The sequence below is a fragment of the Haematobia irritans genome, chromosome 2 (genome assembly GCF_050003625.1).
Source record: "Haematobia irritans isolate KBUSLIRL chromosome 2, ASM5000362v1, whole genome shotgun sequence".
Taxonomy (NCBI): domain Eukaryota; kingdom Metazoa; phylum Arthropoda; class Insecta; order Diptera; family Muscidae; genus Haematobia; species Haematobia irritans.
In genome coordinates, this window is record NC_134398.1 from 10021049 (window position 1) to 10035333 (window position 14285).

Sequence of the window (14285 nt, forward strand, 5' to 3'; positions counted from 1 at the left end):
AGAAATAGAATTTTTTTAACAAAATTTTCTATAGAAATAAAATTTGGACAAAATTTTCTATAGAAATAAAATTTGGACAAAATTTTCTATAGAAATACAATTTTGACAAAATTTTCTATAGAAATAAAATTTTGAGAAAATTTTCTATAGAAATAAAATTTTGAGAAAATTTTCTATAGAAATAAGATTTTGAGAAAATTTTCTATAGAAATAAAATTTTGACAAAATTTTCTATAGAAATAAAATTTGGACAAAATTTTCTATAGAAATACAATTTTGTTTAGTTTTGTTAGTTGACCTTTGGAATTTTACAATTGTGGGATTATTTGTTTGGCTTGAGGTGATAGACTAATGAAAAATGCTGGTGTTAATGTTTTTCATTACTTTTTATTGAAATATTGCTGATCTCGGATATTTCGATACACCATCGGTGATCATCTTCAGCGAGATATTATGTTTTACAATGTGATAGACTTTCTCCTTACAATGCTCATGTCTGTTAGTCTGTTAATAATCAGAATAAAATTGTCTATAGAAATAAAATTTTGACAAAATTTTGTATAGAAATAAAATTCATTTTCATAAGTATTTACCCCGTATTGGACACAATATTGAAATATTTACTTTTTCATAAACTCTAGTCATTATAGTTTGCGAGTTTATTTTAAATTCTTCGCATCAGTCCAAGAGTCTAAATAAACAAGCGATCAAGTAGATAAAAGGAAAAAAGCTACCCACAGCAGCATGGAACAAAAGTCAACCCAATCAAAAGTAACAATTATTGTAGAAAATAAAATATTCGGATTCAGTTTAAATAAATATGCAAATTTCTATTGTTTCCAAAAATAAACGGTATTTCGATGCTTTTGTTTTTTTTTTTAATAAATTTCACCAAAACAAATTCAGATGTTAATACAAACTATTTCTACTAGTATAGTTATATGTGGTGTATTTTGTTAAAGTTATCTATGAAAAAAAGAGAAGATAATTTTATACAAAAAATGTATAATAAGAATAAAAAAGCAATACCTATAGTGCACAAAACAGTTTATATTAATGGAAAAGCACGGTCGCAATTTAAACGTTAGAAGAATTTTAAATGATATTTTGTATGTGTACCGGAGCCCGACAGGCAAAATAATATTTTGTTTTGGCCAAAGTGTTAAAAAATAGGGCATACAGTTTCTATTAATTTCAATGATGGACACAAATTATACAAAAAACATAGAAGAAGCAGCTTAGAAGATTGATCGTCTAGAGATCTAAATGTTAAAAATGGAAGTTTTGCCAAATTTCCAAATGTCGAAATCTGGACTTTTGAAAATCTACAAATTTGTCCAATAGATTTTTTTGGTTTCTTGAAAATTGACCCGAGTTGTCATGGTGATAGTGAAAAAAGTCGACAAATCGGCTATTAACAAATCAAAATAATCGTAATATAGACTTTTAAGTTTAGTAGGTGATGGTCAGCTTTTTCGAGAAAAAATTTATTATTAAAATGTTGGGAATATACCAAGCGCTGATAGCGCTCTTTGGTTTTCGTGGTGAAATATAGGCAATACTGCACAAGTCTTTTATGAACCATAAATATTGCGTTTTTTTTTTTAATTTGCAACATCGGAACATACGGAATAATTTCGGTGTCAGCCTAAAGATCTACACCACATTCCCCCATGTCCCCATATTCGGAATCGTATATCGCAAAAGTTTCGTTTGGCTATAATTTCTTAACTCTGAAACCTATAAACTTAAATCTTGGTGATATAGTTCTCTTTAGTAAGAAGTTCAAATTACAATGGAGAGTATCTCGATTGTTTCGTTATAAGAAAACTAAATTGTTGCGATTTGCGATTTCGAATATCGGAACATGGGGGATTAATTTTTCAATTCAATCTTGGCTTTTTCAAAAATCGATTGGTCGATTTGAGCCGCACTTTCTAAAAATCTGACTTTTGATTTTAGTCGAATTTTAAGTACAAATAACACATGCATATTTCTCATGAACATCGCTTGAGGTAAAATATCGAATGTTTCTTATATCAGCTCAATTTAATATTCAAATCAATGACCCTACTCAATATTTGGTATTTCACCTCAGCATGGGCTTAAAACTGACATGCAGAAGCGGACTATAGAGAAAACGGAATTTTATTGACATTTTGTCACAATTTCTGAGAACATCAGCTTCCGCTAATAAATGTCCTGGGCATTCTGGCAGAATATGCTTTGAGCCCACGATGCTTTGCATGCTAGAAAGGAATATTACAACTTCCCTATGGGAAATGGATCAACCCCAGGACCGGTACAGAACTAGTCCCTGGTGTGTATGGACCAGTCCGAGTTCTGGTCAAAACGTATGGAAAGTACCAGTCACTTTAACATGGATTTGTCATTGACGGGGTAAATTTACACTTTAGAATACGTCTTAGATTCATTCCAAAGGACGCGTCCTAGGACAACTTAGTAGGATTACACTATAGACAGGTCCTCATGAACTAATCTGGGACAAACTTTTCAAATATATGGAATAATAGATTTTTCTGATAATTCTATTTCAAAAAATGGGTAGGTTAGGTTAGGTGGCAGCCCGATGTATCAGGCTCACTTAGACTATTCAGTCCATTGTGATACCACAGTGGGGAACTTCTCTCTTATCACTGAGTGCTGCCCGATTCCATGTTAAGATCAATGACAAGGGACTTTCGTTTTACTGCCGAGACCGAACGATAGTGAAACCACTTAGAGAATTTTTGAAACAATTTTTTTGGAGTTCGGTCGAAACAGGAATCGAACCCACGGCCTTGTGCATACAAGGAGGGCATGCTAACCATTGCACAACGGTGCGACAAACTAGAGCACAGATGCCAGTTCGTAGAGTTGCACCAGTAAAGTTTATTACTAGTGATTTTGATTTCATTTAACTAGTTTAGTTTCAAAAAAGTATTAGGATGTACAGCAGAAAATCCCCCTCAAACAGCAAAAATGCTGATGAAAAAGGTATAAATGCTCGAAACAAACAAAAACGGTAATCTAGGGCTGTTGTATCACAATTAAAACAAAATATTAAAAATGTCGTGTGTTTTATATGCTGCCTGAGTCTCAATGTCAAAGGACTTCCTTTTTTAGCTATGTGCTAACGCTGTTTCATATTACGGTGAAGCCAATTGGAGAAACTTTAGACGCGCAGAAACCTTATTAGCGATACTGAGAGGGGGAAACATATTTGGTGTTCGCAGAAAAAATATTTGGTGTTCGGTTGAAACTAGGATTGAACACATGACCCTTTGTATGCGAAGCATGTATGCATTATGAATTGTATCGATTTATATTTTGGAAAAAAAAATTTACACAAAAATTTTACACAAAAATTTATCCGACCGATTATTTATTTTATTAGGCCATAAAAACTTCCGTCGGGCTATTGTACACCAATTTAGTTCAAGTGATAAAAATATATAGGTAAAACAAAGGCAACAAAATAAAACATATTGAAGTGAAGAAGGAATTCCATTGATAAATTCTATACTATGGTGCAATGATTTAAATGCATCATTACTGACCAGCCGTGGACCAGGGCAACAGATCTAAACAACAACATGATGGAGTTGAAGATGTGGTCGAATCGTCTTCGGAAGATGTCGACGACAATGTGCCAATTTTTCAGTTGCCCCTCTACTTAGGGGAACGAAAAGGTGGGATTACAAATACAAAACTAGTGTTAAGAAAATTGACACCAGCAGCAAATTAACACCAATTCCACCTCCACCACCACCCTTCTGCCTTTTTGTTTATAATGCCCAGTATGCGTTTGCAAAATGATGACGTTATGTTATTGTTGCATACATTTGATGTTCTTGTCATTGTTTGCTGATGGCATGCATATTTCCTTCAGGTCAGGGGGGTAGGTAGGCTAAACTAAAAAAGCTAAAATAGTTATGGTCAATTTTTTTACAACAAAGAAAATACCTTCTACAATATCAAAAAGTTACGATAAAAAAACACATATTTTTTGTTTGTCTTTTATCATCAGTAATACTGTCACACTCAATATCATCACACTATTGCCTTTGTCATTCACTCACTGGGTAGTTGATGTTGTTATTGCTACTGCTCTCTGCCATTACTTGTGCATATCTATTAATTCCAACTTTAATTCAATTTTAATTGAATTTAATTGCATTTTTTTTTTATTTTTTATATTTTCTTTTCATCTTTCACAATAATTTATCTTTCTTATCTTCCTTGTCTTCTTTAGTAGCTCGTTATACGCACCTTATTCTTTCTTCTTTTTTTCTTTCCAATCGAAAATTATATTTCATTCGTTTCTTACAATTTTTTTCGATATCCCATTCATTTGATTGAATAACACAAAAATGTAGAATCAATTAATGGTTCACACTAAATAATAAATCGATTTGTATTCGCAATTTCGCTTGATTTTTCTGTTAAATTTATTAATATTATTAGTGGCTGGTCTGGCCGCTGGAAAATTTTCGTCGTTTTTTTGCACAATTAGGACTTAGTGATGTGATGGAAATTCGATAACGATATTAGAATTGAGTTTAATTAGTCGGATACGTACTGCAGTAACGTAACGTTATCAAGTTGGTTTACTGAACAATGTGATAGCGCTATTTTCTTTAAGTACTGTATGCAACATTTGTATGAGCTATCCAAAATACCGTTGCAATGGTATTTTATCAAGTCAAAGGTTAAAATTTCGCAATGTCATTTTTTTCGATTCATAATATCAATTTATTGTGATTATTTTGTTCATAAAATGATTTTAGCTGCCATAAATAAACACTCTATCAAATACTTGTTGCTCCTTTAACAATTTATGAATTAAAACTGTAGATTTTAAATACGAAGGTGGAAAATATGTGAAATTCTACATTTTTTATGAATAAATTGTTGTTGTTAGAATTTTGACAAAATTATTTATAAAAATAAGATTTTGACAAAATATTCTATAGAAATAAAATTTTGACAAAATTTTCTATAGAAATAAACTTTTAACAAATTTTCTATAGAAATAAACTTTTAACAAAATATTCTACAGAAATAACATTTTAATAAAATCTTCTATAAAAATAAAATTTTGACAAAATTTTTTATAAAAATAAAATTTTGACAATATTTTCTATATAAATACAATTTTCTATAGAAATAAAATTTTGACAAAATATTCTGCAGAAATAAAATATAATATAAAAAATAAAAATAAAATTAAAAATAAAATTTTGACAAAATTTTCTATAAAAATAAAATTTTGACAAAATTATCCATAAAAATAAAATTTTGACAAAATTATCCATAAAAAAACATTTTGACAAAATTTTCTATAAAAATAAAATTTTGACATCGTTTTTTATAGAAATAAAATTTTGACAAAATTTTCCATAAAAATAAAATGTTGACCAATTCTTCCATAGAAATAAAATTTTGACAAAATTTCCTATAAAAATAAAATTTTGACAAAATTTTCTATAGAAAAAAAAGTTTACATAATTTTTTATAGAAATAAAATTTTGACAAAATTTTCTATAAAAAAATATTTGAAAAAATTTTCTGTAGAAATAAATTTTTGACAAAACTTTCTGTAGAAATAAAATTTTGACAAAATTTTCTATAAAAATAAAATTTTGACAAAACAAATTTTGACAAAATATTCTATAAAAATAAAATGTTGCCATCATTTTTCTATAGAAATAAAATTTTGACAAAATTTTCCATAAAAATAAAATGTTGACAAAATCTTCCATAGAAATAAAATTTTGACAAAATTTTCTATAGAAAAAATTTTACATAATTTTTTATAGAAATAAAATTTTGAAAATTTTTTCTATAAAAATAAAATTTTGACGAAATTTTCCATAGAAATAAAATTTCCTATAGAAATAAAATTTTGACAAAATTTTCTATAGAAAAAAATTTTACATAATTATATAATAAAATAATTATAATAAAATAAAATTTTGACAAAATTTTCTGTGGAAATAAAATTTTGACAAAACATTCTGTAGAAATAAAATTTTGACAAAATTTTCTATAAAAATAAAATGTTGAGAAACTTTCTGTAGAAATAAAATTTTGACAAAATTATTTATAAAACTAAAATTTTGACACAATTTTCTATAGAAATAAATTTTTAACAAATTTTCTATAGAAATAAACAAAATATTCTATAGAAATAAAATTTTAATAAAATTTGCTATAAAAATAAAATTTTGACAAAATTTTCCAGTAAAATCAAATTTTGACAAAATTTTCTGTGTAAATAAAATTTTGACAAAACTTTCTGTAGAAATAAAATTTTGACAAAATTTTCTATAAAAATAAAATTTTGACATCATTTTTTATAGAAATAAAATTTTGACAAAATTTTCCATAAAAATAAAATGTTGTCAAAATTTTATTTCTATAAAAAATTATGTAAAATTTTTTATAGAAATAAAATTTTGACAAAATTTTCTATAAAAATAAAATTTTGACATCATTTTTTATAGAAATAAAATTTTGACAAAATTTTCCATAAAAATAAAATGTTGACAAAATTTTCCATAGAAATAAAATTTTGACAAAATTTCCTATAGAAATAAAATTTTGACAAAATTTTCTATAGAAAAAAATTTTACATAATTTTTTATAGAAATAAAATTTTCTATAAAAATAAAATTTTGACAAAATTTTCTGTGGAAATAAAATTTTGACAAAACATTCTGTAGAAATAAAATTTTGACAAAATTTTCTATAAAAATAAAATGTTGAGAAAACTTTCTGTAGAAATAAAATTTTGACAAAATTATTTATAAAACTAAAATTTTGACACAATTTTCTATAGAAATAAATTTTTAACAAATTTTCTATAGAAATAAATTTTTAACAAATTTTCTATAGAAATAAAATTTTAATAAAATTTTCTATAAAAATAAAATTTTGACAAAATTTTCCAGTAAAATCAAATTTTGACAAAATTTTGACAAAATTTTCTGTGTAAATAAAATTTTGACAAAACTTTCTGTAGAAATAAAATTTTGACAAAATTTTCTATAAAAATAAAATTTTGACAAAATCTTCCATAGAAATAAAATTTTCTATAGAAAAAAATTTTACATAATTTTTTATAGAAATAAAATTTTGACAAAATTTTCTATAAAAATAAAATTTTGACAAAATTTTCCATAGAAATAAAACTTTGACAAAATTTCCTATAGAAATAAAATTTTGACAAAATTTTCTATAGAAAAAAATTTTACATAATTTTTTATAGAAATAAAATTTTGACAAAATTTTCTATAAAAATAAAGTGTTGACAAAATTTTCTGTAGAAATAAAATTTTGACAAAATTTTCCCTAAAAATAAAATGTTGACAAAATCTTCCATAGAAATAAAATTTTCTATAGAAAAAAATTTTACATAATTTTTTATAGAAATAAAATTTTGACAAAATTTCCTATAGAAATAAAATTTTGACAAAATTTTCTATAGAAAAAAATTTTACATAATTTTTTATAGAAATAAAATTTTGACCAAATTTTCTATAAAAATAAAATGTTGACAAAATTTTCTGTAGAAATAAAATTTTGACAAAATTATTTATAAAAATAAAATTTTGACAAAATTTTCTATAGAAATAAACAAAATATTCTACAGAAATAAAATTTTAACAAAATTTTCTATAAAAATAAAATTTTGACAAAATTTTCTATAAAAATAAAATTTTGACAAAATTTTCCAGTAAAATCAAATTTTGACAAAATTTCTATAAAAATAATATTTTGACATTTTCTATAAAAATAAAATTTTGACAAAATTAAAAAATTTTGACAAAATTTTCTATAAAAATAAAATTTTGACAAGATTTTCTATAAAAATAAAATTTTGACAAAATTTTCTGTGGAAATAAAATTTGGACAAAACTTTCTGTGGAAATAAAATTTTGACAAAATTTTCTATAAAAATAAAATTTTGACATCTTTTTTATAGAAATAAAATTTTGACAAAATTTTCCATAAAAATAGAATGTTGACAAAATCTTCCATAGAAATAAAATTTTGATAAAATTTCCTATGGAAATAAAATTTTGATAAAATTTCCTATAGAAATAAAATTTTCTATAGAAAAAAAATTACATAATTTTTATAGAAATAAAATTTTTACAAAATTTCCTACAGAAATAAAATTTTGACAAAATTTTCTATAGAAAAAATTTACATAATTTATAGAAATAAAATTTTGACAAAATTTTCTATAAAAATAAAATGTTGACAAAATTTTCCATAGAAATAAAATTTTGACAAAATATTCCATAGAAATAAAATTTTGACAAAATTTTCTATAGAAATAAAATTTTGACAAAATCTTTTTTGTTTGGTTTTTGGTAAAATATTCTCCAAACTTTGGTAATTATTTTTGGCTCGAAAGAGTACCAAAAAAAAATAGGCCTATTGAGGGCTCTAGGTCGATAGTATGGACTTCATACATGTAATTAGAGGTGGGAAATAATATAGAAAAATCTAATTAAAAATTATGTACTGTAAGAATACTGCCCTCAGCAATGTCTAGGTCGATCTTCACTATTTAGGTCGTGAGATCCAGCTCAAGGAACACTCCAAATAGTTTAATCTTGGTGTACTACTAACGTCCATTGAAACCAAGAAATGATAGGTTGTAAGTTAGGAATGATAGCCGTTATTTTATGCTCACTTATACTATTTATCCAAATGTCAGCTCAATGAATAGACCTCCCTCCGAAAGTAGTTTCACAATATGGTGAAAACCAATTTTTTTTATATTGGCGATTATATATATTATATAAAATATATAAAATCTGCAAAAAAAAATTGAAGCAAATTGTCACGTTTATATTTGTTGTCTACAATATTTATTTATTATTAAGTTCACATTTATCTTGTTTTTAAGCCAATTATAAAATAATGCAAAGTAGTCGAGTAAAAAATAACAGAAAATAGTAGATCTTCTTATAGTTCACTGATCTCGAAATATTTGAATTTTGATGGAATGAAATGGAAGAATATGTAATACAAAAATATTAATTGAAATATATGATGTTCGTAAGTCCAGTTTTTTGGATACATAATAAAAAAAGTAGTAATTCACATTTTCAAGGCACAAAAAAGGGATGAAGTAGTCTCGGTACATCATCAACTTGAGTATAATACTTATAGTTTAATATTTAATTACTTAAATTATAGCATTCAAATGCATGATAGTCTTTTAGTTAGTTCTCTACATACGTACTTGGGACGTATGTAGGAATATTAATAACCTAGGCTATTATAGATCTTACATCTAAGAAACAAAAATATTTTTATTAAATTCAATATCAAGTAGTTCATTTTTACAAAAAAATAATAAAAGTAACAAAAAATAAATAACGAGAAAACAAGAAGGTATTTTTCTCAGATCTTTAAATCCATAGGCTTTTTTGCATTACATTTTTCGTAGAGATCTTGCATAAGGTCTCGGAATACCACAGGGTTTATATTTCTACTCACTTTGAATAGAACAAACCAGTCACCAAAAGAAAAGTCCGAAATAACATTCCTTATGTAAGATCTGGGCATGAAGCGAGCACGACAATGTAACAAATGTAAACGGAAGGACGGATTGTATATCATTACATAACGATAAATTAAATTTATACCCGACATAGCGCACATCACAATAAACCAGCAATATAAAAAGGCGAAAATTTTTTCATTCAAAATATTCAGTGGTAGTAGACACAAACTATCAAAAGTTGTCTTGCCTCCAGAAGGTCCAGTTTTGGCCATCATACATTTAGATATTTTCGGAAATACTTTCGATGTTATTGCATTCCAACGTTCCCAATTGTATTGTGGCAAAGCAGCTATAGCAAGACTATATTTTACCCAAAATCCATTAAGAAATAGATCCAAGAACAATATGTTGATAATGCTTATAGCAAAATTAAGTGTCTCGCAGAAGACATATCGAGCAATATAACAGAAATGTACATCTTTATAATCGGAGCTGAAATATGTTAGCAAACTTTTTCTCTTTGATAAATAAGTATCATCGGGTAATAAAGAAGTTCCTGAAAAAAAACAAGAAAAATATTGTGACATTACCTATATATATATGTAGGGACTTGTATCTATCGTCTTACCTATACCAGAGCATAATTCATTTAATCGCTGACCCTCCCAAATTTTCCATAGGAACGATGGAAAATAAAAGACAAAAGACTGGATAAGCAATACAATAACAACCCATTGATAGTAGCGCATGTATACACGTTCAGATTTATTAATAATTTCTGGTCCAACTCCTGTTTAAAAAATGAATAAAAAATTCAGATTTATTGAACCGGTCCAACTCCTTTTTTGAAAACTTAATAAAGTTTTAGACGCTGTTATATTTTGTACTTTATGGTCAAGCGAACTACAATGGAATTATATTGAATAATTCGAGGTAAGATTATTTCTTTCAGGGTTTCGTATAGATATCATGTCCCTTGCATTAAGATGACAATTCAGTCGAATTTTTGCGATATCCGTGAATGATCTTTGGGAACATCGATGTCATCTTTGTGGTGGTGGCCCAATTATTTTAAGGTTTTCATCGTCTTAACTTTGATAATATTATGTTACCAATTTGTCTTACCTTCTGCTATTTCCATTGCCTTCATCCGATCTTCGAGTTTGGTACTGTTTGACAAATACGCAAAATATTCTTCTATATCGTAATAATTCAAAATATATGTTCCCATAGTCCAGCAATAGGAATTCACATAATCCAACTGCTTCTCGTCACTAATACAATTGATTGGTTCTCCAAAATATTGTTTGGCGGAAAGGAGAATGGTACATGTCAGTAATATGACCACCGTGCATTTGGAATGCAACGTAAAGATCAAATCATATATTCTCACAGACTTAAATTGTAAATATTTTGATAGAGGCTTCACTGCGTCATACATGGTCTTTCACAGATTTCACAAAGATTTGTTCAGGAAAAATTATATTTTCTAATGAAAGACAATTTTATTAAAGGAAAAAACGTGTTTTGGCGGACATTCCGTGCAGTAAACAATAAAACTTCAAAATTATAACGGTATCAATAGAAGCTTTATTTAAAATGTTACGCATGACGTACACTGTCTGTCAAATGCATATACAAAAGAATATCTGTCAAGTGCAAATAAAACCGAGTTGTTTTCCTTTACTTGTAGTAAATAAGAGAAATAACAAAAATTTCTCTCAAAGTACAAACTTTTTTTATTAAATTACTGGGCTAGAATATGGGTACGCCGATCAAATTACAAGATTAGACGGTATTTTGACTATCGTACAAAATTGATGTTTTTACATCTAAAGCGACCATTGAAAAGCGGCACTGAAATAATACATTTCTGAGCCGCCAATGGTCGCTATGACTACCGCCTCAAATTTATGTTTTGAAGGCTCCGATTTGATTGTGTGGTCATATGTAATCAACAATTTCGGTTTATCCTTTGGATTTAAAAATAAATATGTTGGGCAGACATCAAGTGACATTGGCCATGACAAAGGTATGTTATCATAATAAGCTCAAAAAATTAGCCGAAATATAACTATTATAAAAATAAAACAGCGTTTGATTTCTTCAAAAGTATCACCACACCAGGAAGCGTTAATGGCCAGAGGATTACCAAAGAGAAAAAATCTACCTGGAGTAGAAAATATTGTTGTAGTAGCATCAGGAAAAGGAGGAGTTGGAAAATCTACAGTTGCAGTCAACTTATCGGTATCATTAGCATCGATGGGAAAACGAGTGGGTCTTTTGGATGCTGATGTATTTGGACCATCTATACCACTTATGATGAACATTCATGAGGAACCTTTGGTGAATGACAATAACCATATAATACCTCCAGTGAACTATGGAGTTAAGTGTCTATCCATGGGTATGTTAACTAAAGAAGGCGATGCTATTATTTGGCGAGGACCATTAGTCATGTCTGCCCTGCAGCGACTTTTGAAAGGAACTGTTTGGGGACCTTTGGATATTTTAATAGTAGACACTCCGCCAGGAACTGGTGATATACATCTGTCATTAACACAAAATGTACCAATTACTGGTGTGCTTCTAGTAAGTACGCCACAAACTGCCTCTTTGGAAGTTACGCTCAGAGGAGCACAAATGTACAAAACATTTGGCGTTCCTATATTTGGTCTGGCCGAAAACATGGGTCATACGATTTGTGGAAATTGTCACCACAAGATAGAGATATTTAAAAATAATACCCAAAAATTTGTTAAACAAATGAATACAAAAATATTAACATCTATCCCTATGGATGGAAATATAACAGAATGCTGTGATGTCGGTGTACCTATGGTACTCAAATATAAGGATGGTGAATATGCCAAAAGTTTTAAATCTTTAGCATTAGAAATTCTTCAAAACATTGATGCCAATAAGGAAAAAATAAATGACCAATCTTAATGAAAAACTGACTATTTATTCTTCTTAAGTTTCTTCATCTTCTTCATGGCTTTGCGTTGCGCATATTTCTGTTTCATCATTACAATTTCTTTATTCTTGCGTTTAATATACTTCTGAGCTTCGGTGTCTGCCAATAGTTCATCAACCAACGTGTGTTTCTTATTCTTGCGTACATCACGTTCACTATAATAATCCAATGCAGAATGTTGTACTGTACCGATCTGGAGAAAAGTACTAATATTAGCTATGTCCATTATAGAATGTTTATTAATATATAAATACCTGGAAATATTTAGGTAATACTTTCAAATCGTTCTTCTTATAGAAATGTTTGGGATCCAAAACAGAACGCATTTGTAGAAGTTTCAAATCATTTTCAGCCTCTTCAGTTAGCTCTGTTGCGGGCATGTTGAACCAGTTTTTGCCTTTGGTTTTCGAACGTTCAATCTTTTTGAGAAATACAAAACAGATAGTTAATGTATTGAAGAAATTCGTGGCTATTAAATTATATATGTTGCTTTTAATCAGGTTACTAAAGATGTCATCAATATTGGCTTTCCGGCAATATCTAAACGTTATATATCGGTAAAGAGAGGTATAGGCGAAACACAGTTTCATGTCTTAATTGTTTTTATTAACACGAAATAAATTGCTAGCTTGAATCTACTAACTAGCAATAGTCTATTGGTGTTGTTTTATATACCGCTGGCCTTACAGCAACTGTTTGGTACTTTAATAACAATTGCTAAGATTACAACGGCTGAAACATCTTTAGCGTTATCGCTTATCCTCATGCGAGTCTTTGATATATGAACGCCTCAAGCAATATTGCCCAAGCACTGAAATCCTTTTTCACACAAAAAGGATTATGATGTCGAATATATCATCAGCGTGTTTAGCAACATTTTTTTTTTTTTTAATTTATTGATTGTTTTAACTTACCCTGTTCAGTGCTCTTTGCCTTTTTTGGGTTATACTTGGCAATTCTTTGAGCTGTTCCAAATTTGATACCATTTCTGATTTTGACAACTCTTTTTGTACATCCGTTTTGAATATTTGGGATTCGTCTCGTTTTCCTGTGAATTCATTGAAATCCGAATGATCTAGATCTACCATACGTTTCAGTCTTGGTTTCTTTTCATTCTTGTTGCGGCTAGCTTCATCCGATTTTAAAATTACTTGATCCATTTCCTGTTCCACCTTAGATGTTTTTCTACGACTTACCGCTAAGGTATTTCCAATGACATCGGATATATCAACACTGGGTGGTGGAAGACCTAATAACGAAGTCTTAGTTTTACGATTTGGAAAATTTCATTCTTGTCCTTACCAAAGAAGTCATATTTCTCCTTTGCATTGCTTTGCTCCTCCACGTCTTTGGCATCATGTGCAATTGTAACTCTGTTACTAGTCTTTGAAGTGGCATCATTTATTATTTTTCTTTGTTTAGAATTGAATTTTGGCGCGGAAACAGACTCGGACTTTAATAGATCTTGGTTGCCCGCTGTATCAAGCACAAATAAGGACATTTTGTGGCAATGTTCTCGTAAGGAAAGAGCAAAAGAAATTCAAGAAGAAGAAGAAATACAAACAACAGCACATGTGAGTCAGTGATGGGATAATAACACAAAGGTACGTACTCTACACAGAACGTACCAATTTTAGATTTGTGTATGGAAATACACCGATAGTGACTAGAGATGTCATTCGAAATCGAGTATTAAAAATCTCGGGATTCCGGATTTTTAAATATTGAATCCCGGGATAATTTTATATAACTACAGCACAGAAAAATTTTACCACAAAA

General features: G+C 28.1%; 4 protein-coding genes, 1 long non-coding RNA gene and 1 other non-coding gene across 12 annotated transcripts in view; 1 reads left to right on the top strand and 5 right to left on the bottom strand.

Moving 5' to 3' along the window:
• The window catches only part of Slmap (Sarcolemma associated protein), a 35458-nt gene extending 30938 nt beyond the window's left edge, over positions 1–4520 (bottom strand). For 4 of the 6 annotated variants that reach the window (XR_012718720.1, XM_075293316.1, XM_075293312.1 and 1 more), the window contains exon 1: positions 4273–4520. The gene's annotated coding sequence lies outside the window, so the exon portion shown is untranslated. Of the gene's footprint in view, positions 1–3560; positions 3925–4082; positions 4230–4272 lie in introns of those variants that run through there. The other 2 variants (XM_075293314.1, XM_075293315.1) reach the window with 2 other exon arrangements.
• On the bottom strand, positions 368–900 carry LOC142223055 (uncharacterized). The gene is made up of 2 exons (XR_012718525.1): positions 594–900; positions 368–529 (listed from the first exon to the last, which is right to left on the bottom strand). It is a non-coding gene; the product is annotated as an uncharacterized LOC142223055 (long non-coding RNA).
• Positions 4521–8865: 4345 nt separating the features above from the next.
• Positions 8866–11089, bottom strand: LOC142223420 (innexin inx5-like). Its single transcript, XM_075293317.1, has 3 exons — positions 10655–11089; positions 10158–10319; positions 8866–10085 (listed from the first exon to the last, which is right to left on the bottom strand). The coding sequence occupies exons 1-3, from the start codon at positions 10968–10970 to the stop codon at positions 9427–9429; spliced, it is 1137 nt and encodes a 378-aa protein (XP_075149432.1). The 5' UTR covers positions 10971–11089; the 3' UTR covers positions 8866–9426.
• A 182-nt stretch (positions 11090–11271) lies between these two features.
• Positions 11272–12485, top strand: Nubpl (NUBP iron-sulfur cluster assembly factor, mitochondrial). 2 transcript variants are annotated; one of them, XM_075293318.1, is made up of 2 exons: positions 11272–11561; positions 11643–12485. In XM_075293318.1, exons 1-2 carry the CDS (start codon positions 11414–11416, stop codon positions 12476–12478), a joined length of 984 nt encoding a protein of 327 aa, XP_075149433.1. In that variant the 5' UTR covers positions 11272–11413; the 3' UTR covers positions 12479–12485. The 2 variants fall into 2 exon arrangements, with proteins under 2 accessions (XP_075149433.1, XP_075149434.1); XM_075293319.1 differs by having other exon boundaries at positions 11279–11561; positions 11624–12485.
• LOC142223422 (uncharacterized) lies at positions 12475–14062 on the bottom strand. The gene is made up of 4 exons (XM_075293320.1): positions 13809–14062; positions 13421–13755; positions 12761–12925; positions 12475–12699 (listed from the first exon to the last, which is right to left on the bottom strand). The coding sequence occupies exons 1-4, from the start codon at positions 14005–14007 to the stop codon at positions 12490–12492; spliced, it is 909 nt and encodes a 302-aa protein (XP_075149435.1). The 5' UTR covers positions 14008–14062; the 3' UTR covers positions 12475–12489.
• Positions 12997–13305, bottom strand: LOC142227719 (small nucleolar RNA U85). The gene has a single exon (XR_012720004.1). It is a non-coding gene; the product is annotated as a small nucleolar RNA U85 (small nucleolar RNA).
• Positions 14063–14285: the final 223 nt, after the last annotated feature.